We start from the raw sequence: 25844 nt of genomic DNA, 5'->3' as shown, positions 1-25844 counted from the left end.
GCATAAATACCGTAGCTTTTGACTTGCTTGCTTTATACATTGCTTCTTCATAGCTTTGCTTGTGTTAAAAGCTGCTTCTTTGCTCGTTCTAATGGTTTTAGTCTCTTGTGGTCTAACAATATTTTTAATACAAACGCGAACGTCAAGCGATGGCAGCAGAATGCATTGTACTTTTAAAATAAAAACAGAGCACCTTTTTAAACCAATATTAAATATGATTTTATTCGTATAAAATCTGAAATTACTGTTCAAGTGCAAAAATAAGTGTATTTACAAAGTATGCAATATAATTTGGTAAATTATTTTAAGTATATTATTTAAGGGAATATATTTAATCGAATGCATTATATAGACAGGTTTTCGTCGAGAATTCAAAATACAAATTTCACACCTTGTTGCATTGCACAGCTGATATCTGCACAAAAAGCACTTATTATATTTAGCAATGGAATTTAGAATATATTAGGATATGAAAGACTTCATATGTTGCTGTACATCAGACATACAGCTTATGGTAGAAATTAAAGTGGATATAGAGCGGTTTTGATATGTGGGAAACGATAAGGCACATTCCTTGTCGTACTGTAGCCGTACCATATCTTACTGTGAATGGATGAATATATGGAAAGCGTTTCAGTGTTCCGGCATGTCGTACCGTGTACGTGCTGTAAGTCAGTACCGTATGTTTCCCACTCGAACGATAACCATTCTTATGGGAAGCCATTTCAATGTTAAGGCATATCGTGCCGTGTACGTACTGAAAGTCAGAACCGTACGTTCCGCTCTATGACATGTTTATGTAAGGTCGTGCTGTGGTCCCCTATTAGCGAGGCAGAATATTTTGAGTCGTTATATGGGTGGTGCCCTTCGAGGATCTAAGTCGAAATCCGGTTCTAAATCACTCAGTAAAGTGTCAGCAATCTTTTCACGCAGACGGCCACGTTGCTGCAAGAAAAAATATATAGATTAGAGAAACCATGATCAGCAAAGCAAAAAAAAAAAATGAACTTTTGCAAACGTTAGTAAAATTTTTGGGTCTCTCCCTTTGTTCGAGTCAATGTTTAAAATACTCCCTGCTGTATTCTATTGGGGTCTCAAAATCCGAGTGGGATTTCGAATGCCGAGGCGAAGCCGAGTTCTAGTAAATATTTCTAGTAAATAATTCTAGTAAATTAAGTCCGAGTAGTAGTACTAGAACTTTGAAATGGGTGTGGTCGTATTTGATGGGGGTTTCAAACTACCGCACGTGGTACCAATAAGAAACCCTGGTTGGTCGATGAGCTCATGAATAATTAATGAGTAAAAAAATTTTAATTTGATTTGCGAGAGTTTGCCGGGCGCCCAGGTTTATAATTTTATACAATTTTTTTGCGTTGATACATGAAACTTGTCGTGGCACATGAAATACTAACCGTTTTGGGTCGTTGGATTTTCTGTTGCGGCGACGAGGAACCATTTGTAACTGAAATAGAAAGTTGATATTTGTTAGGAACCTCAAAAAACCTGGAACATCGAGTCTGTTAAGTACAGAATATAATTTTTTGGTCCTAAAATTAGAGCAACATGACGTGCAGAAAAAGAAGCACGAAAGAATCGTATCAAAAGCTGAAGTTGAAAGTTAGACTCACCAAGATCAGGCGAAGTAACCTGACGAGAAGGGAAGCTAACAGGAGGTGGCCACACCCCTCCCCCAGGGGGCTTGCCAAGGGGTGAAGGCTTGGGACCCATCACAGATGATGACCGCTGAGGGACTGGTGCCACCTCAGCAACAGGCAGCCAGGAAGTGAATGGACGCTTTTCCAAGGAGCTCATACCGGAAGTGGGTCGTGATAACATTCCACCGAGATGTTGTTCGTACCCATAAATCTGAAGATAAAAGATAAGGTTAGACGATACACCGAAATTTTTTGCAGCATCTTTCCAAGATTATAGAAAAGTTGCTTTGCAAAAATAAGACTCTTCGTCTAGAAAAATGTTATTTCCACTTCCATCATCCTAAGAATACATTGTTTCAGGATCTTGATGACAGATCCCAATCAATTTTCTAGCCTGAATGTTCATAACTTTTCGCCCCAGTGATGAGCCTTGCGGAAACCCAATCCTAGAGTTTCTATTTTACCATCTGTAGAGAAATAAATCCTAGTCCCATTCCAATAAATCCCATTTTAAGTTTTTTATAGGCGCACTTTCTTACCGTTCTCTGGAGTTCCTCGACTCTCTCAAAGGCGTCGAGTTTGAGGTTTCGTTCATGTTCAAGCTGCATCAGCATCTGCTTTAAAGTCTGAAAATATATGCGGATGAAAAAATAAACTTTCCATGAATAATTCAGCTTCATTCTAAATTTTTACAAGCTAAGAATCCTTTCCATTCCACCCGCCCTACCAAGTCTTCCATTCAACCCAATCCCCTTGAAGAAAAGGTTAATTTTTTACTTAAATCCTTTACAACTAGATTTAGCTGCGTAGATCACCTTCTTCGACTGCTCTTGTTGAAACATGTTTCTTCTTTGATCACGGTCAAGATTTTCTAAAAAAAAACCAGCATTTTAGATTTTAGCATTCAAATTAGCTTAAAATATATTTGCAATAATATCAAAAGATTATTATTAAGATATTTAATGTCACACACCTGTAAGCATGCGTAGACGTCTCTCTTTTTCTTCGAGATCAAAAATCTAAAATTAAACAAGATAAAAGTTTTTAGGTGGCAAGTTAAAGTTAACTTTTATTGAAAGAACATGATTGAATTATTCAAAGAGCGCGCGAGTCGTGAACGTGATATCGCGCCAACAAGGTACGTCGGGTATAGATTTAATCAATCACACAGCGAGAAATTACGTCATGATCACTCATCGGCACAGCAAGGCGCAGCATGTCTCTCTGTCCCGTAGTTTTTAATGATATAATTTGATTACAAATTGCCTTAACAATGTATTTGGTATAAAAACAACGACGACACGTTTTGCTTAATCTCACTTACCAGTTTATCAATGTTCGTAGACTTGGCCAGCTCGAGTTGACGCATGCTTTGTTGTTCCTGCATCTGTGCATGCATCTTCTGCATCTTGGACTTTTGCTAAGAAGTACAGTGAAAAATATCAGTGAATGATCGATGACAAAACGGAAGAGAGATTAACGATAGAGGGCTTTGCTATTAACGTTAAAACTCCTTGAACTTTATGTATTCTTTGTTCGATTTTTGTTTGCTCTTTTAATTCTTACCTCAAACTGTAGCTTTCGCCGTAGTTTCTGACATTCTTTTTCAAGTTCAGATAAGGCCTACAACATTATAAGTGTTTATATATTAACCATAGTTAAAAAATACAAGATTGTATTTGACTTTTCTTCTAAATCTGTGATACCTTTCTCAGTGCTGCTTGTTCTTGTTTCATTAACTGTGCTTTTTCTTCGGCCATCTTTTTCACCTCAAGGCATTCTTTTTTGGCACGATCGGCTTCTTCACGAAGACTCTCCACCTTGAAGAAAATGATATTGTGTCTTTTAAGGCATCAGCAGCGATAACAACCACAGGAACAACAATGACAACAGCAGTAACAACAACAGCAGTAACAACAACAGCAATAACAACAACAGCAATAACAACAACAGCAATAACAACAACAGCAATAACAACAACAGCAATAACAACAATAGCAATAACAACAACAGCAATAACAACAACAGCAATAACAACAACAGCAATAACAACAACAGCAATAACAACAACAGCAATAACAACAACAGCAATAACAACAACAGCAATAACAACAACAGCAATAACAACAACAGCAATAACAACAACAGCAATAACAACAACAGCAATAACAACAACAGCAATAACAACAACAGCAATAACAACAACAGCAATAACAACAACAGCAATAACAACAACAGCAATAACAACAACATCAATAACAACAACAGCAATAACAACAACAGCAATAACAACAACAGCAATAACAACAACAGCAATAACAACAATCGCCAGCAATAACAACAATCGCCAGCAATAACAACAATCGCCAGCAATAACAACAATCGCCAGCAATAACAACAACAGCAATAACAACAACAGCAATAACAGCAATCGCCAGCAATAACAACAATCGCCAGCAATAACAAAAGCCAGCAATAACAAAAGCCAGCAATAACAACAGCAATAACAACAACAACAGTAACAACAACAGTAACAACAACAACAGCATTAACAAAAGCAACAACAGCAATAACAACAAAAACAGCAGTAGCAGCAGGAACAGCAACATCAACAACAACAACAGCAATAACAACAACAACAGCAACAACAACAACAGCAACAACAACAGCAACAGCAACAACAACAACAGCAACAACAACAGCAGCAACAACAACAACAGCAACAACAACAACAGCAACAACAATAATAGCAAGAACAACAGCAGCAATAACAACAACAGCAACAACAATAATAGCAAGAACAACAGCAGCAGCAGCAACATCCACAGCAACATTACAAACAGAAATGACAGCAAGTACTTACAGAGTCATGGTAACGCATGAACAATCGTGTCTTCTTCCAGTTATTCATCGTTTTCATTTTCAAGAACTAAACAAAGACAACATCATCATTTCAATGATTCTATGATAATTCTATTTAAACCAGCCAAAGATCATATTTACCATTTGACCGAGATTAGTGTTGTCTTCCTGATATACACGGATCTGTTCGCACTTCTTGATCACTTGATCATCTCCTACAGCTAAAAAAACGTTTTAGGAATTTTAAAACTTTATCATAATTATACCCTTATCTCCTCTGACTCTCGCCCCTTTCCTCTCTCTATCTTTGTAACTTTTCCCATGCTTCCAGTTATTGGGAAGTGCCGACCTACCTTTCATTGCCCCAGATTTCTCCCTCATGTCTTCCAGTGCATGTCTACGAACTTCATTTAGAATTTCATGGACGTCATCATGCAGGAAAAGCCTTTTAAAAAAAAGAGAGTTTAGGAACTTCAACGTAGAACATGTCGTTTCACTAGTCCATCTCCCTCTCTCCTACCAGCCTTTCAATACAGGGGAATCACATATTTTTAGGAGGAGATGCACCAGTGTTAGTATTGTTAATTGAAGCCGTGCATTCTTTACTTTACCGTTGGTATTTGAGAATATTTAGACGCTGATACGAGACTAAGCCTAAGTAAATGAGTCTGTAAGCAAGGAATACAGCGGTAATTTGCATCTCGAAAATGGTCTGTTTTCCAAAAAAAAAAGATCGTCAGCTTATCTATGGGAGTGGTGCACACCTCCTCTACATCCGCTCCTGGAAAATTCACTGGTCCTTCATTGCAAAAGAAAGGAAACATTTCTTTTCACCTGAATTCCTCAAACTTGTTTTTCATGTCAAAACAGTTGCTGAACAATTCTTGTACCAGTTTAGTAAAGTCCTTCTTAAGTCTTTCACGGATCTGCTTTTCCTGGAAAACACAATCAAAATACGTTACCTACCCAGAGTATTATTGCAACCGTGAGTATAAACTTAAACAACAGTAAAATAGGATCACTTCTTTTCGTACCTGGTTCATAAGTGTCTCTCTCATCTCCATAATTTTAGCTCGCAAAGCAGTGATTTCTAGAAAATAAATAAATCGATATTTTCTTGTTTAGATAATGCGTTAAATGGAATCTAACCTGAGTATCAGGCTCTCTTAGGCCCCCAACCCCTTCCCAGGCACCCTGAAGTTCTGATACTCAGGTTAGATGGAATCTAACAATTTGTGGTTTGACTGGATGGTAATAAAGTAGGTGGCAAGTTGGTTGATAGTTTGGTGGCTGGTTGGTTGGTTGGCTGCTCGGATGGTTAGTAAGTCGGTGGTTGGTCGGTCGGTTGGTTGGTTAGTAGGTAGATAGGTTGGCTAGTAAGTGGAAGGGGTCGCATAGGTTGGTTGTTTTGGTTGATAAATTGATTGGTTGGCTAGTTGGTTTTTTAGTTTATAAGGTTTAAATAAGGTTTAAAGCTTTATTTACCTAATAATTGTTCATGGCTTCTATCGGCTAATTGACAATGGACATCTACAATAGTGGCAGCGGAACTCTCCTCTAGTTGGTCTTTAATCTGTCTTATTTCTTGCTCTTTCATGTACAACAGCTGGTGCTGGTGTCGTAGGAGGTTCTCATAATACATAGCATAACTAAATATCAACAAGAGCACAGTTAAATGATATTTATAATATCATTCACATTAAACAAAATCAGATGCATTGTGAACGACAGCTTAAGCAGTAACAACCATACAGCAGCAGCAACAAAGACAAGAATAAGAATAACTGAGCTGCAGGATGAACAAAAAAGCTAAAGCAATAACAACAGCAGACTCAGCAATGCAACAACAGCAACAATAGCTACAGTAAGCAACATCAAAGCAACAGTAACTAAGGATACGAACTGATTACCTTTCGAAGCAAATTCTTTCTCTCATGTTCGTTTCTGCTGCTAGTCTAACTAAGCATTTATTCAAATGTTCCTGTTGAAAAAAGAAGTTAACATTAAACCAATTCCAATTACTACTCGTATTAGTTTTTAAAATTGTTCAATAATGCTTTTGCTTATGTCATCCTTGATAATTTCTATTGACCAATTCGTGTTAGTAATATTACCACAAATTGCCACAGGCCACTTACTCGAGTGAATTCCAAGGTCTCTCCATCTTCCATGTGACCAGCCATCAAGTCTAGTACAAAATCTTCTACTAAATGTGGTTTGGGGATAGTGGAGTTTTCCTTCATGACCTGCAATTGTGAGACACCTGGTTGTAATCGACTGAACAACAAAGTTTAAGGAATCCTGTTAGAGGTAGTATATGACGTCATAATGCAAACGGTCTATTTTACATACAATCGATATACAATCCATTTAGACTCCAAATTCAGTCCTAGAACATGACAAACAGGTTTACTAACCGGTTTTTTCCATAGGTCAGTGGGAAGCGTCGCATCATCACGGCCTCTCTCAGACACCACAAGAGTGTGCTCACGCGATATCCGCCTCATGACGTCAGAGATCATCGTACATTCTAAGTTTTCTAGTAGCCTTACAAGCTGTGGACACAAATCAACGAATAATCAAGGAGAATAAACGGTGATTGAATAAGATTTCATAACTAAGAAACACTTGCGTTACAGGAGTGACGTGTCGAAAGCGTGACAGTGCTGTATCGGAGTATTTTCGTTGGATCTCCAACAATTAAGTACTACAATGACAGTGCGAATTCCCGTGAACTTCCTAAGTCGTAGAAAATTAACTTCAAGCGAAAAAGTCCAATGACTCAGTGTGTTTGATCTTGACATGGAAAACCACGGTACGCGGCACAGTCACCGTTGCAGTGTAAATGGACAACATCCGTTGAGCCAATCACAGTGCAAGACTCTTCACCAATCATCAGGATGCAGGAACACCGCAAAAGTCACGATCAAGATATTAAGGCATCTATTCTATTTGTGATTAACCAACCTGTTTGATTTTGAGTTCCATTTCTGTTGAGCCCGGTGGTGAGGTCAGCGGTTCATCGTCACTGGTGAGAGCACCCAGTGCAGCATATTCTTGACCCTACAGAAAATAATGACAACCACAGGTTATGAATGATTGAGTATCGATTTTAAGATGATTTTTCTTACCAAGCCCAGCTTCATTGCCACTTGTTGGTAGACTGGCTGTAGGACCTCAATCTTGTACATTTTACTAAAGAAACATGAAAAGACAAAATATGTTAACTATTATACTCGTTGTCAGAAGGTTAGTATTTTGCTCAGCGAATGCCCCATGTTTTAAATTAGGCATTACATTATGTACAATGAGCTGACTCTTCTCTTTATAAGAAAATATCGAAGCACGAACCATCTTAGATTTCGAGAGCTGCATATTGACGGTTTTCAACCATTCCCGAGAGAACTAAACAACAACAGACACGGCGGCCATGTTGAAGGATATAACAAAAGAATTCATTGACAATTCTTTTGTTAAGTTCCTCCAACATGGCCGCCGTGAAAGCCATCAATAGCAGATTCTAGCCAAATTCATACAAAAACTCGTTGGTTACAAAATGGAGGTTCTTTTTTAGCAAGGCCCGAAACTAGGACTTCTGTTTTATCTGATATTACATAGTCTATCGATATCCTACCAGAATCTCCTGAAGTGTTTCGTAGTCGCTATCTCATTGGTGCCCATTTTCCTGCATCCCCAGTCAGTTTTTAGCATTTCCAGCCTCGAACACACCAATAAAAACATATTAATAAGCTTGACAGCAGCCTTTGGATTCTTGCTCATTGATAACGGTCCCTTTGGGATATCGAAGTGTCTGCCACTATCGCTTTGCCCTCCCGACTCAGTGCTTCCTTCCCCCATATCGCTGTGTCGACGGCTGGGTGGTCTTCGAGAGGTACTCGTGTTGGGCCGAGAGCGTTGCGCCGGTGATCCGACACTCGTCGTGTCTTCGTCTTGTCTAGAGAAGAACATCTCGGGAAGACCATTTTGTAGGACGTCTTCGAGGAGGAGAGAGACGCCTAGGATTTCTCCATTCACGACGTGCCTGCGAAAGGAATTACCATGATTCAAAATTCTAGACGATAGCGAATGAGAGATGAATATAATTAAGGTTTTTTTTCCATACCTGTCTACTTCTCGGAGTCCAGCTAAACATAGTTGCATGCTATTTCCAATCTGGTGCCATTGCCAGTACGTCATTGGAAAGGGCCCGTACCTAAATACAACACAACAACGTGGTAAGCGAATACATTCACTTGCAGGTGGGGTGACAGATTTATCATGGAAAACAATATCTCTGATCAATTACTTAACAGGAGGAGACGGGAGTAGCTCACATGTCAGAGTTCATTGGACAGCAAAGAAACTTAAGGACTTAACAAAGACTATAAAAAACCGTAGACTTAAGGACAAGACAGGTCCTAGAACAGAGTCGTGGGGAACACCACATTAAGGTGACGTATTAGAGACATGAAAAGCCTAGAATAGAGCAGCTCATTGTGGGGCACACCACAGATTAAAACTGTACTTTGAATGTAACGACATACTTCTCCATGAATGACCTCCAAGGGTAGAGTTCTCTTCCTAAAGGCGTCTTAAAATCCAGTGGCTCAGGAACAGAGAAGTTCGTGTTGTACATATTCGCTCTAAAAAGCAATAATAAAAATGTTTGTAGTAGAAGGAGACAATATATAACACATTATAGACCCATTCAGCTTTATGGTAAATGTTTGGTAAAACCAACGTGCCGGCCACTCTTTCAAGAGATTGACACGTGGCTTGAAAAGGGGAAAAGTAGCTCTCAAGGTGAAGTGCTCTATCTGACCATGATCTTACCTCGGAAGGTTACTCAGATTTTGCAGTGCAAAATGCATGTTGTCTGTGATTCTCTGTGAAGAAAAAAATAAACTATTTTACCTCGGAGGGTCGATACTACAACCTATGGTAAACGAATATACAGGAGTTCATTAACTGAATGCTCTTTCTATTGCGTCCTTTCCAGCTTACCCTGTATGCGGATTCATTCCCAGTCGAAAGGAACGTATCTCGGACTGAATGACTGATGGAAATGTCCACCTCAAGGTAAAGATTGTCACGTCTTCGAGTGAGGAACTCCGCTACCTGAAAAATTTGATAATAAACTAAGTAAAATTGTAAAATTTATAAAACTGAATCAACGTAAACTAGCTAGAAACACCAACGGAGAAAAGGAGTTGGCAGATCCTTAAATTTATTTTTTTTCCCTTATGCTTAGTCCCACAATTCTATACATTATTGGGTTATTTTAAGTGCTCAAGTTTAGAATGGCTTGCATTGCCATTCAACAAATTTTTCTTTACGAATGTCGGCCGGTTATTAATAGCATATATTCGATTTTTATGTAGAGCGCTATTTATCATGTGTATCACATTTTTTGAGCTGATACGTTGCTTTATTACCAAACATGGAGTTGCTCTTTCCATTTTTATGGGTTCGTTTTAACTCAGTTGCTTCGTTTAAGGGGGGTAGAGTCACATAATCTTTTAGTCAGCATTCAGGGATATAAGTATGAAATAGCACTTACTTCCTGAGGATCAGTTGGGGATTCTAAATGATTGATTTGTTTTTGAATTTCCCTTAGTTCAGCGCCTATAGAGAACAAAATACGGCACAACCAATATCAATAAGATAGCTCAGGTAATAGAAAGAGGCGATATTTGAGAAGACTCCCCTGAAACTTACCAATGCCCTCAGTGCCACCCCAGTCAGCGGTCACTCCAGAAAATTCAAGCTTCTGCGTTCCTAACCGGGCAGTGGAGCTACCCAGTCGAGCATGAGCACAAAGATACTGACAGATGTCGTGAAGCGAAGACACAATTTGCTGCAAGAGGAGAGTAAAAGATAGAATTGAAATTTTTCATAACATCAAAAGTAACCATCGTATATGGCAACCGAAACCGTTACGTTCAGTGCAGTTCCCAAATAGAAGAAAAGTCGATAACCGTCGCTCCATTACCCCAGGTATTACTTACCAAAATCACTCTCAAACACACGTTTCTTTGCTCAATCTTCATTTTTCCGAACATCTTGAGTATCTGTAAAAACACAACAAATTCAACATTAAAGATCCTACCTTCGAAAAATAAGTTCAGATACGAAACTTGTATAGTCATTCCTATCGTTCCTTACCTCGGTGCAATGGGGTATAAACCACAAGTTAAGCAGCTTTTTGCCATCAGCGGACAAAAGTTTTCTTGGGCGTTGCTTTAATGTCCTATGAAACGATAAGATTTGTTAGTAATTTTTTTGTTTTGTTACATCACCAAAATGGCGGCTGTGTTTTTGACATTTCCTCGTGGAAATCACGTTGCATACCAAAAGAAAACTTGTTGCCATAATTGGGGCAAAAAGTCATTTTTAACAAGTAAAAAAAAACTTACTATTTTCTCTTGTCATGTGCACCACACACGTTCTATATCACGGTAAAAAGCATTTTTTTAACTTACATAGGATCAGTCGTTACGTCTTCTTCTTCGTCGTTTTTCTTTTCATCTTCTTCTCCGAAAACAAAATGTGCATCCCTAGGAATTATCATTTACAAAAGGTTAGTGCCTTTCAATTCTTTTCTTTGTATATTATGTATAAGACCTTGGACGTCGCGCTCTTTTTGCGCCATCATTAAAGATGGCCCGCGTTCTCCACCACTGATTGATTGTATGTTCTCCACCAATATTAAACCAAAATTTTACCAAGAGACTCTCGTTTATGGAATTTAGAGGCACTAATTGCAGGGTCATAGCATGGTAAGTTATGCTGAAAATTAATATATATGCCAACGTCATTCATTATTGATTAGCCCAAAACTTTACATTAACGTGACACGTCAGTAACAATACTGTGAAGTCTCATGATTCTTTCTATGAATACCTGGTAGCTGGGAAGTCGCTCAGCAAATCTTGTAGAGTAATAGTGTACGCGATAATCTGAAAATAGAAATGGATAATAGTTTAGAATATAATCCGTACAAGGAAATATTAGAGGATTGAATTGAAAATAAGATCTCAATACCTACCTGTGCTTGGTAAGAAAACTGCGCAGCTCTTTTGTTGAGGTTGCTACAGAAATTTGTTATCAGTTTCCTAGGAAAAAAACCAAGAAGAACAGAAAAAAAGTTCAGAGCACATAAGTACCAAGATTATTCTGCCTCTACTAACAACGACTGCTGTCACCCAAGGTAAAATTAACTGAAATCTTATCCGCAACTCTTCAAAACATTTAGGGATTCACGGAATACCGCTGTACATGTTTTTTGATTGCAGACACATACTTTCACAAACGCCAACGGTAAAGTAAAGAATGCACAACATTTTGTGAACAGAACACGTGAATATTCTACATGAAAATGATGCTAACCCTGGATGAGCAGCAGCGAATTGTTACCTACTTACCTCTTCAATTTGACCACTTCATCGATATTCTTCAACATGACTCCCAGCTGTTCTTTCTTGCGAATGTACTCGTTTAACATCTTGTCTCGAAGTGCCGTCTAAAGAAACATGGATATTCAGCATAGGTCAATATATTTTTATAATATACTATGATTATATATTAGTCATCTTGAGGTTGAGGAGAAAGCTTGGTCGAGTTGGCATTGCAATGCATTGTGGGTGTGTTTTAGAGAAAATAAATATGCCCCATAAAACGTCCCACGATGCACTACAAACTCGACCCAGGTTTCCTCCTGAAACTCGGAACGGCTATTTGACATCAACAGTTGTAAATATCCAAAGATTGAAGACTTGTGTTAACAAAGATGTCTTTATATTACACACACACTTGCTGTTACGATCGACTTACCTTTTCTAGTTGCACTGATACAAACACCTCTTGAAGTTTTCTTTCAAACTCTCGATCCCGTCTCTTGGAGGAAAACGCACTAAGAGACTGGCTTTCTTCTACTGAATTACGACGGCTCGTCAAGGAATGATCACGTGACGAAACAGGTGATAGACCCTCACTGAAAAAACCCCAAGAAACAAAACAGATTTAGAAGCCACCGGTTTGGGAACTGATTACGTTTCATAAACTCGTGGTTTGGCGGCGGTCCAAGATTGATCAAGGGTGGTATAGTAGTGGTGCACTTGCTTGTCACCTCTGGGGTCTAGGATTTGATTCCTGGACTCAACTTCACATACATTAGTGAACCAAGGGTGGTGTAGTGGTGGACTTGATTCTCACCTCTGGGGTCTAGGGTTTGATTCCTGGACTCAGCATCACATACATTAGTGAACCAAGGGTGGTGTAGTGGTAGTGCACTTGCCTCTCCCCTTTGGGATCTCAGGTTTGATTCCTGGGCTCGGTATTACATGTGAGTAGAGTTTGTTTGGTCTTATATCTGTGAGTCAGCACTTGACTTTGATCAGCCCAATGGGTGTTGATAAAATATCAAATGGACTGCACAAACCAAATATTTCTCACCTCTTTTCGGTTTCTGCCGCCTTCGCCTTTGCAATCGTGATTACTTTTTCACATCCCTCGAGTTGTAAAAGGCTGGAAATGATGAGATTCTTGTGGGTGACCTACAATCGACAGAGGCAGCGATTCATCACAGTGTCGTTGTTTTTAAATTTTGAAATAGAAAGTCAAATACTCTGATAGACATTTTACAATTTTACGTTTTACAAACGCTCATCTTCCTTATAAAATAGACAGAAACAGAGCACAGAATTGCTTTCTGGTGGTAATAGGGATTTCCTCATGTGCTAATTAAAAATATTTACAAACCAAACAGTTCTTTTTCATACGTACCTGGGTCATTAGGACAGTCTGCAGCTTCTCCACGCTTGTTCCATTCATTATCTAAAGACAACAAATCAATGACCTATTAGAATACCGACTATGGAAATAAAGAAACAGGAAACAGTGGAAGAGATGCAGGGAGAGAGAAAAGAAAGGCGCCTGACTAAGGTGCTGGATACTCACTTGCATTAGGCCTTCTCTTGTCCTAAAGCTAAAGTTCCCAACATGTTTCTCGTCCAGTTCTTGTATAGCAAGCGGTAGGTAAGCAGGTGTGTATCTACAGAAACACGAATAAATTCTAGTTACTGAACCTTGGCTACAAAGCCGTTTAATTTGGAATTCGACACAAAATACTTAAGGGCAAGGTGCCAATACCGCCACAGGCTGGAGTAACATAATATAATATAACGTAGTACCCCTCGCATAGTAAAGTGCAAACCATATATCGTGATTGTAGTAACGACTTGCCTGATACCTCCGATCCTTTCACAGCCCTTATATTTACCTGTCAATTCTGCTATCGTCTTCCTGAACGAGTGTAATCAATACTGATTCGGTATCCACTTCGGGCTTCGACTGCGCAAAATCGAACGAGACAATTCGCAAGAAGGCGTGGTATTCATCGAACCCGATTTCCTTAGCTCGACCACGGTATATCTGTCCAGCGGAAAAGATGAATATTAATCAGTTCGTGACTTGAGATTTGATGGCATATACAAATATATTTTTAAGCATGAAGTTTCCATTACCTTTGTTACCACTTCGGTTTCCTGAGCGGATAGGATAAGTCTGTGTCGCAGAGTGATCACCTGAATAAAACAGAAAAATAATTAGGACCACACACAGGGAGCCCTATTGAGATTAAAGTATTAGACGAAAATAAAATTCGTAAAAAAATTTGGTTCATTTATTTTATTGTATTTTATTTTCGTAGTCGAGGCCAAAATGGTGTGCTACAAAATATAAACAAACAGTAAAATCCAGCAAAAGTATAGTACAGTATGATGCAACAAACGAACAGTTATGTTATAGGTTAGTATGGGTAGCGAATGACACAAACAAGAGACGTATCAAAGCGATAGCTCCTCAAGCCAGATGCTTACCTCTAATAATTTAGACCAGATATTCAACAATATCTGTCTCTTTTCTTTGAGGGATTTTCGTCCACCTTTCTTGTTCTCCTCAGCATTAATCAGGGATTGTCCAACTTCGCAAACGAATTGCGGATCTTCGATAAACACCTCGGAAAACAGCTGTCATTCAAATAAGAGAAAAAGTTATAAGAATGAAAGAGGAGTTAAAAAAACGTATATGCGTGGAAAAGAAACAGCTGGGGTTCCACAGAGCGTTACTTTATGCCATCTCATGAGAGTAAAAGGACCGTGAAAAGACCTGGCCGCCATGTTGGAGGGTATGATTAAAGAAACAAAGACTATGACGTCACGTACATTCAAAGAGTAGTCCAAGAAGTCCTGGTGTCAAAAAATGGACTATGCTAGAGCCCTAAGAAACGTAGGCTCTGGGTAGGAGATTGGAAAAGAACGGAAGGATAACTTGGTGAACATGCGCAGTAAACCAAAACGAAATCTATTCGGGCTTCCGACGCCAGAATATTTGTGTAAAGTAAGAATAGTAATTTTTGGTGAATGAATCTAATCAAGTACTTACGTCTTTTTGTGTTTGCACAGAAAAGTTATTTCCGGTCGGTTCAAGCGAGTCCCATTCCTTTTGTGCCACTTCAAGCAATCGCTTCTCCATTGAGATTATCTCCCCTGTGCTCTTTGGTTTGTGAATCTCGGAGAATGTCTGTGTAAGTAGGAGAGAAGTAAGACATTAATCAATCATATGGTTCAGTAGATCGGCCGTCCTATCAGTCGGTAGGTCAGTCGGTTAGCCAGTCGGCCAGACGGTCGAATCCTCGGTCAGTCGGTCAGTTGGTTGGTTAGTCATTAGGTTGGTCGGTTGGTCAGTTGGTTAGTAATGGGTCGGTCAGTCGGAAGGTTTAATACTCCGTCGGTCGGCCGGTCGGTTGGCCGATTATTCAGTCAGTCACTCAGTTAATCAGAGAGAACATGTACATCGATCGAAAATTCATCAGAGTCTGAGAGACCAATTTTTTAAGATTATCCTTTTACTTAAATAATTTTATTTAATTTTAGAGATACAGTTCCACTAACCTTAAATATATTGTTCAGTGCTTCTGGTATTCGACCAATCATAGCTAAAGACGGGTGAAACTCCAGCATGTAGATATATTGTAGTGCGGGCCTGAAATAAACAAAATAATTAAGATAATCTAAAAACAAGGGAGCTACGAATTCATAACCGAATTCATTTTTGTGCATTTTTGAGTAAGAAGAAAGGCATGACTTACTCACAAAGCACATTTCTATAACCGTTTTGTATTTGAAAAATGGCTCAATTTTTCATTACCTGCTGATGTTGACGGCGATAAGCTGCTGTGGAATCACACGCAGAGGAAGCCCAAACCCTGCCAAAAACGAAAACCGAATTGAAAGTTAGTAAAACAGATTTGATAATCACATGTGAGTAGAGTTTGTTGGATCTAATTGATTTGAAGGGTTTTTTTTCCGGCTTCTCCGATTTTCCTTCCAAGCGAAATACACCGTTCTCATAATGGCTGACGAGCGCACAAAAATGAGGTCACCCATTCATCTTGCAAGGCTGAGCAAGGCTGCTCATTCAAAATAAAGGTGGATAGCGCGAATACAGGTTTAAAACAAAAAGTCAATTTCTATACTTTTCTTTACTTTCCTTCTATAAACGCATTTCGTGTGCTTTTATTTCTTCTATTGTAAACTAATGACTGGTTGACCTCGTTTTCGTGCACTTGTCAGCCATTATGAGAACGGTGTATTCCAATTGGATCTGTGAATTAGCTGTGCTCTGACTTTAATCCCCCCAGAGGCAGCTCAGCCAGGATATCGAAAATTTCAAGGTATTTTAGTAAATGTTACCTACCCTTGTTCCCTTTACGACATACTTTTTGTAAATATTCTCGTTCTTCTGCAATCTAACCAAAAAAATTAAAAATGTTATCATTCAATAAGTTTCCAATCTTTCAAAAAACTTGTCAATAACTAGTCAAACCTGTTGGTCCAGTATTGTCTTGATAAGGTTGCAGTAGAGTCTCAGGTTCAGGCATTCCGCACGGTAGATACGTACGAAGTAATCCGCTGTGAAATCAAACCGGGGGCGCATGGACATGACATTTGTGATCACCTTGTCAAACAAAATGTCTATTAGTACTAGTTCGTATATGCAAATAAATTGTTAACCAAGGAAACTCTGCTTTAAAACGATGCAAGAAAGTAGTAGTTTGGTAGTAATTAAGAAGGTAGTAGCTTGATAGTCGAATTGATTTTATCAGATCACGTGCCATTCCCTTGATTATATTGTTACTTTGTTTATCAGTAAAGCTAAAAAAAGATGCATTATTAAGGAGGGGATCTTTTCTCAACGGGACGACACGCCGTCTTGCAATGGTTCTGGGGACCCAGTACCGAATTTGGGGTATACCTGAGCGAGCTTGGTTTTCTCGTTGGTATCAAAAACGTGTTGATAACCTTCGTAGTAACAATCAATCAACTAGAGTAAAAATAAACACAAAACATAATTAGAAACGAGGAGAGAAACTTTTGCGAGGAAACGCTAAGAAGGGCTTTGAGAAAGACTGTAATTACCTGTCTCTTATTTTCCAGGTAGGCTGCTTCATTGGTCCACAAGTCCAACAAAACTGCGAATCTATCAACTTGCTGATGACCATACGACGAAATGTCGATCCTATCACCATGGAACTAATATAAAACCAAACAACAGTAACATGTAAGATTGAATCGTCAAATGTGAGCGGGGTTTGTGTCACAACGCACGATATCATTGATTATCCAATCAAATGCTCAGACGGCATCGTCACGGAGACGTCGCGTACTGTGAGCTTTTCACGTATGACATCTGCTCTGGTGTAAGTGTGGATTGAGCGTGAAATCAAACGGCACGGTAGAGCGTAGCCTCCTACGCAGACGTTTTTGGGTCGTCACTCAATGCGTAGGAGACTAGGTAGAAGGGGAAAAGGTTTTTCTTTATTTGTGCCTGTCAGTGACCGATTTAAAAAGAGAAAAGAAATTCGCACGTGTTAAGAAGCTTCAACGAATAGGTTGTTTCTACTTACGTTTTGTTTAGGGAGTCGAAATTCTTTATCTTTAGCGATGTAATGTGAAGCCACTAAAAGTAGCTCTGTTTCAAGATCCCTGACAAAAAATGACAATTTTTATCTTTACTAGCTGTTCTCAGTTTATTTTGAGAGCGCGGTAGTTACTTATTGCATTCAACTGCGCTCACGCACACTTTCCCAAGTTCGAACTCAAAGAGAAGCGTAGTGCTCTCACCTCTCGGATCTTGAGTTCCATTTCTGGACTCGACATTTCTTGCGAGTAGAATTTGACCAGTCCAAAGGTTGTTTCAGGGTATCGAAAAAAATTGAGGGTCCTTTCTTCAGGGCATCGAAAAAATATTGAAGGTTTTTTTCTTTGGAAGTCACTTACTTGAAGTCTTTTAACGCTGTATCGTAAACAACGTAATAACCTCTTTGGTATTGTGTGTGAATACGGCCCTCCTCTGTACTGTAGAAGTCGTCGTGGTTCTCGACCTAATGAGAATATAAAGTTTGATCATTACGTCATGCATTGTCATGTTTTACCAAAGGTTTTAGTGCTTTGCGACCAGGCGATTGCGAATCTAGGTGCGTAAAGCATTATGGTCAAAATTCATGTTCTCCATTTTCTTGGCTAATTATCAAGTAAAAAATGTCGTTTAAAGGCTGCGCAGTAAGAAATACTGAGTCTGTTACTCATATGAAGTCTTCGCTGATTGGCTAAGGCTGGTAGAAACGAAAAAGCACACAGAAGTACAAGAATTTTAGTACCTCAGAGAATTCCATAAATTGTGCTTGTTCAATTCTGAAAAACAGAAAATTCATTGATTAAGTTCAGCCATCGCGATTTGCTTCATTCCGGCCAAATGAATGGGAGCAAGAGTATAATTCATAGTTTCTTGGCCAGCTGGAGCTAAACAATACCCTGCAAAACAAAAAGCCTAACGCATAATACAATAAAGCTTGCTACACCTCCAATCAAAATCATCCCTGTGGAGGTTGAGCCAGGTAGCCCCAGGGAACAATGAATAGTTAGGGGCTTGTGGTGAGGTGATACTACGTGGTCATGTTTGCAACTCTGCGATCAAAATCTCCTCACCCCTTCCCTGTTAGACCTTTCTTACGTTACCTGTAGTCAGCAGGAGTGTTGTGAGCATACTGATGATTACCAATACCAGAAATACCAGCACCATGGAACACTTGATGTCTGGGAGAAAGAAAAACATGAATGAATGGATGGATGAATGAGAGAACAGATGAATCTAATAACGAAATGCAAATAAACTTTGCTAAACCATATTTTCTTACTTCGATGGCTTCTGCTTGCCCCCTTCTAGAGAGAGCCCGCCATTGTTGATGGTCAGCGTGCGTTCGAGGGAACGGAAATAGTTCAGAATTCCAAGACACTGAAAAGGTAAATTTTATTTCAATTAAAGTTTATTTCTTCGTTTGATATTTACGTAATTTCCTGACAATAATGTTACTGGATTTTCGCTGCCGCTTTGTTTTTGATGGAATTTCATCAGTGAGTTGGCCGTGCCCTGACTTAGATCAGCCCAGAGGTTGTTTCAAGGTTCGATCTGTGAGTTAGAATGCCTTGATTTGCTACTGTCCAGCATAGAGCTCGTTTCATAGTATTCATAACATTTGAAGATTTGGAGGACGATTGAAGGCGTCCAATGATGCATTTCGTGAAGAGTTTGTGAAAGCCTGGCTTTCAAATATTCCTGAGGCGTTAACGTGTGAGTGACGCAACTTACGGTTCTCTGTAGGTCTCTCAGTCGAAGGTGTCTCATGAGAAGGAATGACATGTATGCACCCTGTAACATATTGGCTTGTGTTTTTGCATCGTCATCCTCTAAACCAAGTAGTTCTACCGCTGACCCAAGATCAAACTCGCCACTGCTGGCGCCCACACCAAGTTCATCATCGGTGACTTTGGAATCGAAGTCTAGAACGTCTTCACGCGTCAAACTGTAAGTGAAATGCAAGGAAGTATTTAAGAAATACATATAAAATGCGATAATAAATAATACACCTCCCTCTAATTTGGTAGCAAAGCAAGTTTTATGGCTCAAAAAGCAGATTCAAGACAGGGACAATCAAACGCGGTGTGCAGCGGATCAAAATAAGATGCGCACGCGCGAAACATTCCATGGCACCGCAGAGTACAAAATGGCGGGAAAAATGCATATGAACCTCGTCACAGCTTTCCAACTTGAAAGTCTTGTGGGATCTCAAAAGCAAAACGTTCAAAATCTTCATGTCTTACCTGGCTGATGCATACTTGAATATTTTCTTCCAGACGGCCGCTGTGTCGTTCTGTGTTCTGTGTGTAGTGACCGAGGCTGGTAACGGCATAGGCGGATCTATCACAGCCTTAGCGTGTTCTCTCAACGCGATAAGAATACGCTGCAATAGGTTATTGAAAGCACGGTTGGTTAAAACTCTATTCATTAAAGAGGGATAAGTATTTTAAAACCTACTAGCTATCTACTTTACTAACCGTGCTGTCTTGGACGTGAAGGAATCGAGCATGCGACTTCAGAAGCTGGAATGATTTAAAGAAAAAGATATCTGAGCAAGGCCATGGTTTTTTAAAGATAAGTTATCTGTAAATAAAGAACTGTAAAAAAAAAGTGAAGTCTGTATTTTCAAGTTACGTATTTACCTCGTCAATTTGTCCTTCCTGCCTCAGTTTTGATATGACCTTGATTTGATTTGCATCTCTCTCAGGTCTGTAAATGGCGGAAAAGTATACGTAACAGCTTTAATATGACCTCTACTGTAGCTTGCAGATTATATTTTACATTTTATTTGCCGAATATAAAGAGAGAGTAAGAGAAGAGAAGAGAAGAGAAGAGAAGAGAAGAGAAGAGAAGAGAAGAGAAGAGAAGAGAAGAGAAGAGAAGAGAAGAGAAGAGAAGAGAAGAGAAGAGAAGAGAGGAGAAGAGAAGAGAAGTAATGTGGTAATTTTAACTGACCTGAGCTGAACAAAAGGAGTCCAGTTTGATGTTTGCTTGAACGTGTACAGTACACCTTGACTTCGTATTTTGGCATCGCCAAGCTCCTGTGAAGATTTTTGGTGACAGAATCGAATCGTATTTACAAAATGTGGCAAAAAAACCATCCGTATTCATAATCGAAAAGACCTGCGCATGCGCAAGATTTTCTAGGAGTTCAATAGGCGGTGCGCACTTTACCCGCCTCCATACACCCTTCTCATAATGGCTGATGAACGCACGGAAACGAGGTCACCCAGTCATCTTGCAAGGTTGAACAAAGCTGCTCATTCAAAATAAAGGCTGTTAGCGCTAATTCAGATCAAAACAAAGGTATTTTTTTTATGCTTTTCTTCTTTAAAGTCATTTTATGTAATTTTATATCTTTTATCGTGAAATAATGACTGGGTGACCTCGTTTTCGTGCACTTGTCAGCCATTGTGAGAAGGGTGAATGCTTCGCTATAAGGGTAACTAAATCCTAAAGCTATAATTGGAAAAAATAAATCGGATTTTTTTGCGTCCATAGCGCAATATTTCTCAGTTCCTTGAGCAATCAAAGGCTCATGCGTAAAAGCGCTCGACGCCAAATCAAACTGAAATTTAGAATCGGAGAACAAAGATAAAACCCTCTAAGTAATAGCTACACATAATAGAGAGAAGCCTCTCATCCAACGATGCGTTGCGCGGTCTTTATCTCACCTCCTTTGAGGCATCATATGTAGGAAAGGTTCGTAGCTGCTCTTGTTTGGAAAACACCTTCTTGAATCGTCGGGTTACCATGGTGAACAAGTCCATTTCATCTGCATGTGTGTTTACTTGGTTTATCTCCTGAAATCCACAGGAAAACAACATGAGGACATTTGAAAAACAACCAGGAAAGTGCTTGGTGCAGATACGAAGCATCGGTCGTAAAAGGGTGCCAAAAATGGGCGGATTTAGGGTTGCCATTACTGGTAGGGAGAGATACCTAATAACGTTTCCCCGACCTAAATATTTTGCAGAATTATTCGTGCCACAAAAATGAACTTTATAGATGATACAACGACAATGATTATATTTTCCATTTTCGCAGACCAACGTCGTAATCCCGAGCATCGAATTCATTTTTCCAGTGCAAAATAACAACAAATTCCATCGCATTTTACAAGATTAACGATGCTCTACATAGGGTAGGTGATTCACCCCACCGCTTCCCACTTTGCTGTCATGATGAAGAAAATGGCAACACTTTCTACTGAATTAAGCTTTCACGTCCTCCCTACAAACATGTGCATGGATCCCTGTTACCACGCTAGTGTTTACTAGCCATCATCTACCCTGTTACCATAGCTTACCATATCAATAGCATAACAAGACATAAAGAACTCCATCAAAGACTTCAATTTCTGCAGTGACGTCTCATGTAGTGGAAGCTTCAAGTGAATCTCATTTGATGCCAGACCTCCCCCTGATGCAGCAGCTGCGGCAGCAACAGATGGATTAGTGGCTGATACTAATTGATATGCAGATAAACTGAGAGGGGGAGGGGGTGGGAGACTTGCATCAGGCTGGGGTGTTGGCCTCAAGACATGAAGGTGAGCTGTGATTGACACTTGACTCAAAATCTTTTTTAAGTTTCCTCTCGCTCTGGATGGTGGAGCCGATGGCTTTTGTTCAACTTCAACTGGTTTTTCTTCTTTTTCGATTTCTTGAGGCTTGATGTTGTTCTTGTGCATGGAAGGAAGCCATTCTATGATCTACAAAACACCCAGAAAAATAATCAACTGAGAAGTATTACAGCTTTGAAATGTGTAGGACATAACAAATGGTTGGTTCTTTGCATTGAGCTACTGGGGCCATGGGTCCAGGACAGGGCCCCAGGACCCTTACCTTGGTGGGGGCTGAGATTGTATCTATTTTTAGGCTGGAGATCAGACAGTTTTTAGGTAATCGCTTTTGTAAAAATCAAGCTATCAGGCTATGAGAGACAATGAACACTACAACAGTGATCATCATCTCTAGAGCCATAGCCTAAAAACAGAAATTATGTATAGATATATATATATATATATATCAGCCTTACCATGGAAGAACCTGTTCCTGTGAGTTGTGAGCCCAATATTGCCCATGAAGAATCTGAGAATGAATCTGCTCTCACCACTACTACAACACCCGTTCTTCCTTATGTCATTATATAGTTAAGTGCATTTCACTTACCCTCAAAAAATTGTTGATCCTTTTAACAGAATGCATCTGGCAGACCATCCATCTTGTATAAATCAACAGATCTTCTATTGTCACTGAATCCATTGCAGACCCACTATTTGCCAATGCTGCTTCACATGCAACAGCCAGCCTTCTTGCTCGGTATACTGTATCATGATATTCCTCCATTATGTTACTGCCAGAAATGCAAGAAACCTTTTTAGAGGGGGGAGGTGGGGGAGAATATGCAAACATGCCCTACTCTACCCCCCTCAGAAATATTTCTACAAAATACACTGTTTCTAGTTGAGGACATCATTACAACATGATGGTCACTCTGGTGAAAGGCTCTCGTTCTCTTGCTTCATTTATCAATTTTTACTTTTTTAATTTGTTTTGACCACCTCAAAAAAGCCACCAAAAGCCCTGGGGGGTACTCTTGCCAGTTTAGGGTAGGGATGTGCTGCTGAGCCCACTGAACCCTGACCCTGTTCCAGAGTAAAATCCCTGAAATTCATACCCTGTTCCAGAGCAAGATCACTGAAAATCACAACCTGCTCTGGTATTGCAAAAATGGATACCCTGTTCCAGAGAGGAGAGAGCATTATTTCATATACCCTGTCCCAGAGCGAGCATGATTTTATATACCCTGTTCCAGAGTAGAAAAGCTGAAAACCATACCCTGTTTGGCGGCACGTACTCGTATAGTGAATATAGGCGAGTCCCCCCCCCCCCCCCCTCCCTCCGGGCCAAAAGCGTGCAGTACTGTTTACGCTATTTAGCAATAGCACTAGGAAACAATATAATTCAGCACCCTATTATTGTTTGTACTCTATTTACATACCTTAGCCTTTCCTGATAAGCAGGGTAGAGATTTTCCATTGCTTTGGAATGTTCATTGAACCGTGCCCACCTCAGCATGTGCATGTGTTTACATTGAACAAGATGTTCTATCCTGTCTGTGAAGAACTAAAATTTGTCCATAACTTGTTAGAAATATTGTTTACAGACTCTCTGCAACTTCAGGTGCATGGGGGTTTCCATGGTTAATTCTGTCAATCAAGATCTGAGACCTCAGAAGATGGCCAAATGCCAATAAAATGCTGGAGATATCCAACACCTGATAACTTACTATAGATCTTTAACAGCAAAAAATAATAATTTGAGAAAATTTGTTTAGCTTCATTAACCCAATTAGCCTACTACACAGATGTTCTTAGGGATATCACAAAATGTTACGTGACAACCCTTAGTAATAATTATTATTTATTAGAATGTCTGCGTGGGAGGCTAGTGACCCCCCTCCCCCCAACCTAACCATTTTATTAAAAGCAAAATCAGAAATGGAAGCTTGGGGATCAACTAATTGTGTAATTAATATTATATTAATAAAAGTAATAGTGTAATAGTCCCTTCTATCCCTTCCCAGTCACCTTAACCCCTAAGGGTATTTGATAGTTCTTAAAGATGTATGACAAGGTATATAGGATCAACTAAACCTGATTGATTTTATCAATTGTTGGTTGTAGAATTATTACCTGATGAAGCAGTAATGGAATACTTTTAGCTGTATATTCCAGTTGATCACATGTTTCCATCTCTTCATGCATTATGTCGGCTTGAATAACCAATGGTTGTGCCTCTCTAACCTATTTGATTATAGCAGCAATAATTTCATTTTGGTTTTGATTCTGAGTCTATTTATTAAAAAAAAAATAGGTTTTTTCTTTTTTTGTTTGTGGTTTTTTTGTTGTTGTTTTTTTTTTGTTTTTGTTTTGTTTGGTTTTTTTTTTTCTTTTCTGAACTGAAAAAAATTATAAGTGTTATGTTGGAGTGGCAGGACACAAAGAAATATCCCTTCAAAATATAAAATCCAACACTATAAATTATGATGCTATAAACTTGTGTCAAGAAGCTTGATTTTTGAAATTATTTTTTAATCTATTTTCTAATGGTTTTCTTTTCTTTTCTTTTCTTTTTTTTTTTTTTTCTTTTTTGTCTTTTTGTTTTTGTTTTTGCTTTTTTGTTTGTTTGTTTGTTTTGCTTCTTTTATGATGGTCATTACAAAATTTCATTATGTTTTTTAGCTGAATATTTTATTAATACATTAAGTACATTACGTCAAATTTTATAATTTATTTACAAGAAGAACAGCATCTACACATCATTACTGACAGCTATAAACATTGACGAGTATGCAATTATAAATGTACGACTACGTTTTTATTTACCTGTAGACTCTTAGTGATCGCCAACTTTCTTTCCCTTTTGAAATGTTCCACATCTTTAGGCAGAGGAATCGAACTAATAACAATTCATAAAAGGATAAATTATTATATTTAGAAAAAGAAAATAAGATACGCGTCTTGGAAACAATAGACTTGAAATACATACTGAACAGTTGTAAAAATATTCAGATAACCTTAGACAAAAAAGTCAAAGTTACCGTAATTCAAATAAATAATGGATAAAAAAGAAATAATATTCGTTTTAAGTAGCCTTTTTTAAGGGTAAAGCTGTATATTGAGTATTTCGTCACGTAATTAAAAGTGATTATAGTCGTCTGACTTCCGAAGCGAACGCAAAATCATATCAGTCGACAGTTACAATATTCACAAGTCTATAGCAATAAAACCACTCAATTTTATAAATATCTAACTTATTGGAGTCACGATCGTTTATGTTTTTCTTTTTTAGCTCTGTATGGAACCGGTTTCTATGATTTCGAATTGATTTTTAAGTAGCACAGCAAGGAATCTCGAAAATAATTGTAAACGCTTCGGCCTAGCAACAATACAATCCAGTACAATACACTATCATCTGGCCGGAAAGATTTCTCTATTAAAAAATAACTTTAGATGTTTTCGCCAAGAATTGACTCGAAGGAAAACACATACTTACGGCTAGAATTAAGAAAGTAGTTTTTTTTCGGAAATCAAAGCAATGAATAATTTTAGAGCGTAAACAAACTCACCCAGAAGCTTTCATGGGACCGGTGCTTAAAAAATTGCCGTCTTCAACTTCATTTTGAAGCTCCTTTAACTCCTTCTTCAGGTCTTCTTCTAACGTCTTTACCTTCTCTGAGGAGGAAATTTCGAATATTCCTTCCATAATGGGCTAGATTGTTATGGATCCGGCATGAGGGCTGATTATTTGGTTTTCGAAGAACCATTTGAAAGTATTTTGGCAG

The 25844-nt window shown here is 38.8% G+C and overlaps 1 protein-coding gene across 1 annotated transcript; it reads right to left on the bottom strand.

Moving 5' to 3' along the window:
* Positions 1-239: 239 nt before the first annotated feature.
* Positions 240-25844, bottom strand: LOC116304876 (uncharacterized). The gene is made up of 64 exons (XM_089034812.1): positions 25629-25844; positions 24886-24958; positions 24193-24303; positions 23499-23623; positions 22667-22850; positions 21805-22206; positions 21170-21298; positions 20451-20536; positions 20138-20204; positions 19973-20017; positions 19739-19878; positions 19227-19440; positions 18775-18872; positions 18596-18673; positions 18238-18271; positions 17858-17961; positions 17485-17563; positions 16997-17110; positions 16833-16901; positions 16404-16535; positions 16275-16326; positions 15726-15783; positions 15470-15560; positions 14961-15098; positions 14396-14545; positions 14042-14101; positions 13798-13949; positions 13476-13569; positions 13302-13352; positions 12972-13072; positions 12351-12510; positions 11942-12039; positions 11566-11632; positions 11421-11476; positions 11000-11074; positions 10683-10767; positions 10526-10588; positions 10236-10374; positions 10078-10142; positions 9522-9635; positions 9351-9403; positions 9062-9160; positions 8641-8730; positions 8152-8559; positions 7649-7712; positions 7485-7580; positions 6935-7072; positions 6656-6763; positions 6428-6498; positions 6003-6166; positions 5552-5607; positions 5352-5452; positions 4871-4962; positions 4659-4738; positions 4519-4584; positions 3362-3475; positions 3222-3278; positions 2980-3075; positions 2629-2674; positions 2471-2526; positions 2195-2281; positions 1629-1866; positions 1413-1462; positions 240-945 (listed from the first exon to the last, which is right to left on the bottom strand). The coding sequence occupies exons 1-64, from the start codon at positions 25763-25765 to the stop codon at positions 850-852; spliced, it is 6816 nt and encodes a 2271-aa protein (XP_088890938.1). The 5' UTR covers positions 25766-25844; the 3' UTR covers positions 240-849.

The sequence above is a fragment of the Actinia tenebrosa genome, unplaced genomic scaffold (assembly GCF_029948245.1).
Source record: "Actinia tenebrosa isolate PJP-AT-01 unplaced genomic scaffold, QUT_ActTen_1.0 PGA_scaffold3__52_contigs__length_22856419, whole genome shotgun sequence".
Classification (NCBI taxonomy): domain Eukaryota; kingdom Metazoa; phylum Cnidaria; class Anthozoa; order Actiniaria; family Actiniidae; genus Actinia; species Actinia tenebrosa.
The sequence above is the reverse complement of the archived record's forward strand: the minus strand, read 5'-3'. Positions and strand labels throughout refer to the sequence as shown.

Coding starts and splice junctions, on each gene's coding strand:
- LOC116304876 (XM_089034812.1), bottom strand. CDS start 25,765: ATGGAAGGAATATTCGAAATTTCCTCCTCAGAGAAGGTAAAGACGTTA. Junction 7,073..7,484: donor TGGAACTCAAAATCAAACAG/GTTGGTTAATCA, acceptor TTGTGTCCACAG/CTTGTAAGGCTACTAGAAAA. Junction 2,282..2,470: donor AACAAGAGCAGTCGAAGAAG/GTGATCTACGCA, acceptor ATATATTTTCAG/ACTTTAAAGCAGATGCTGAT.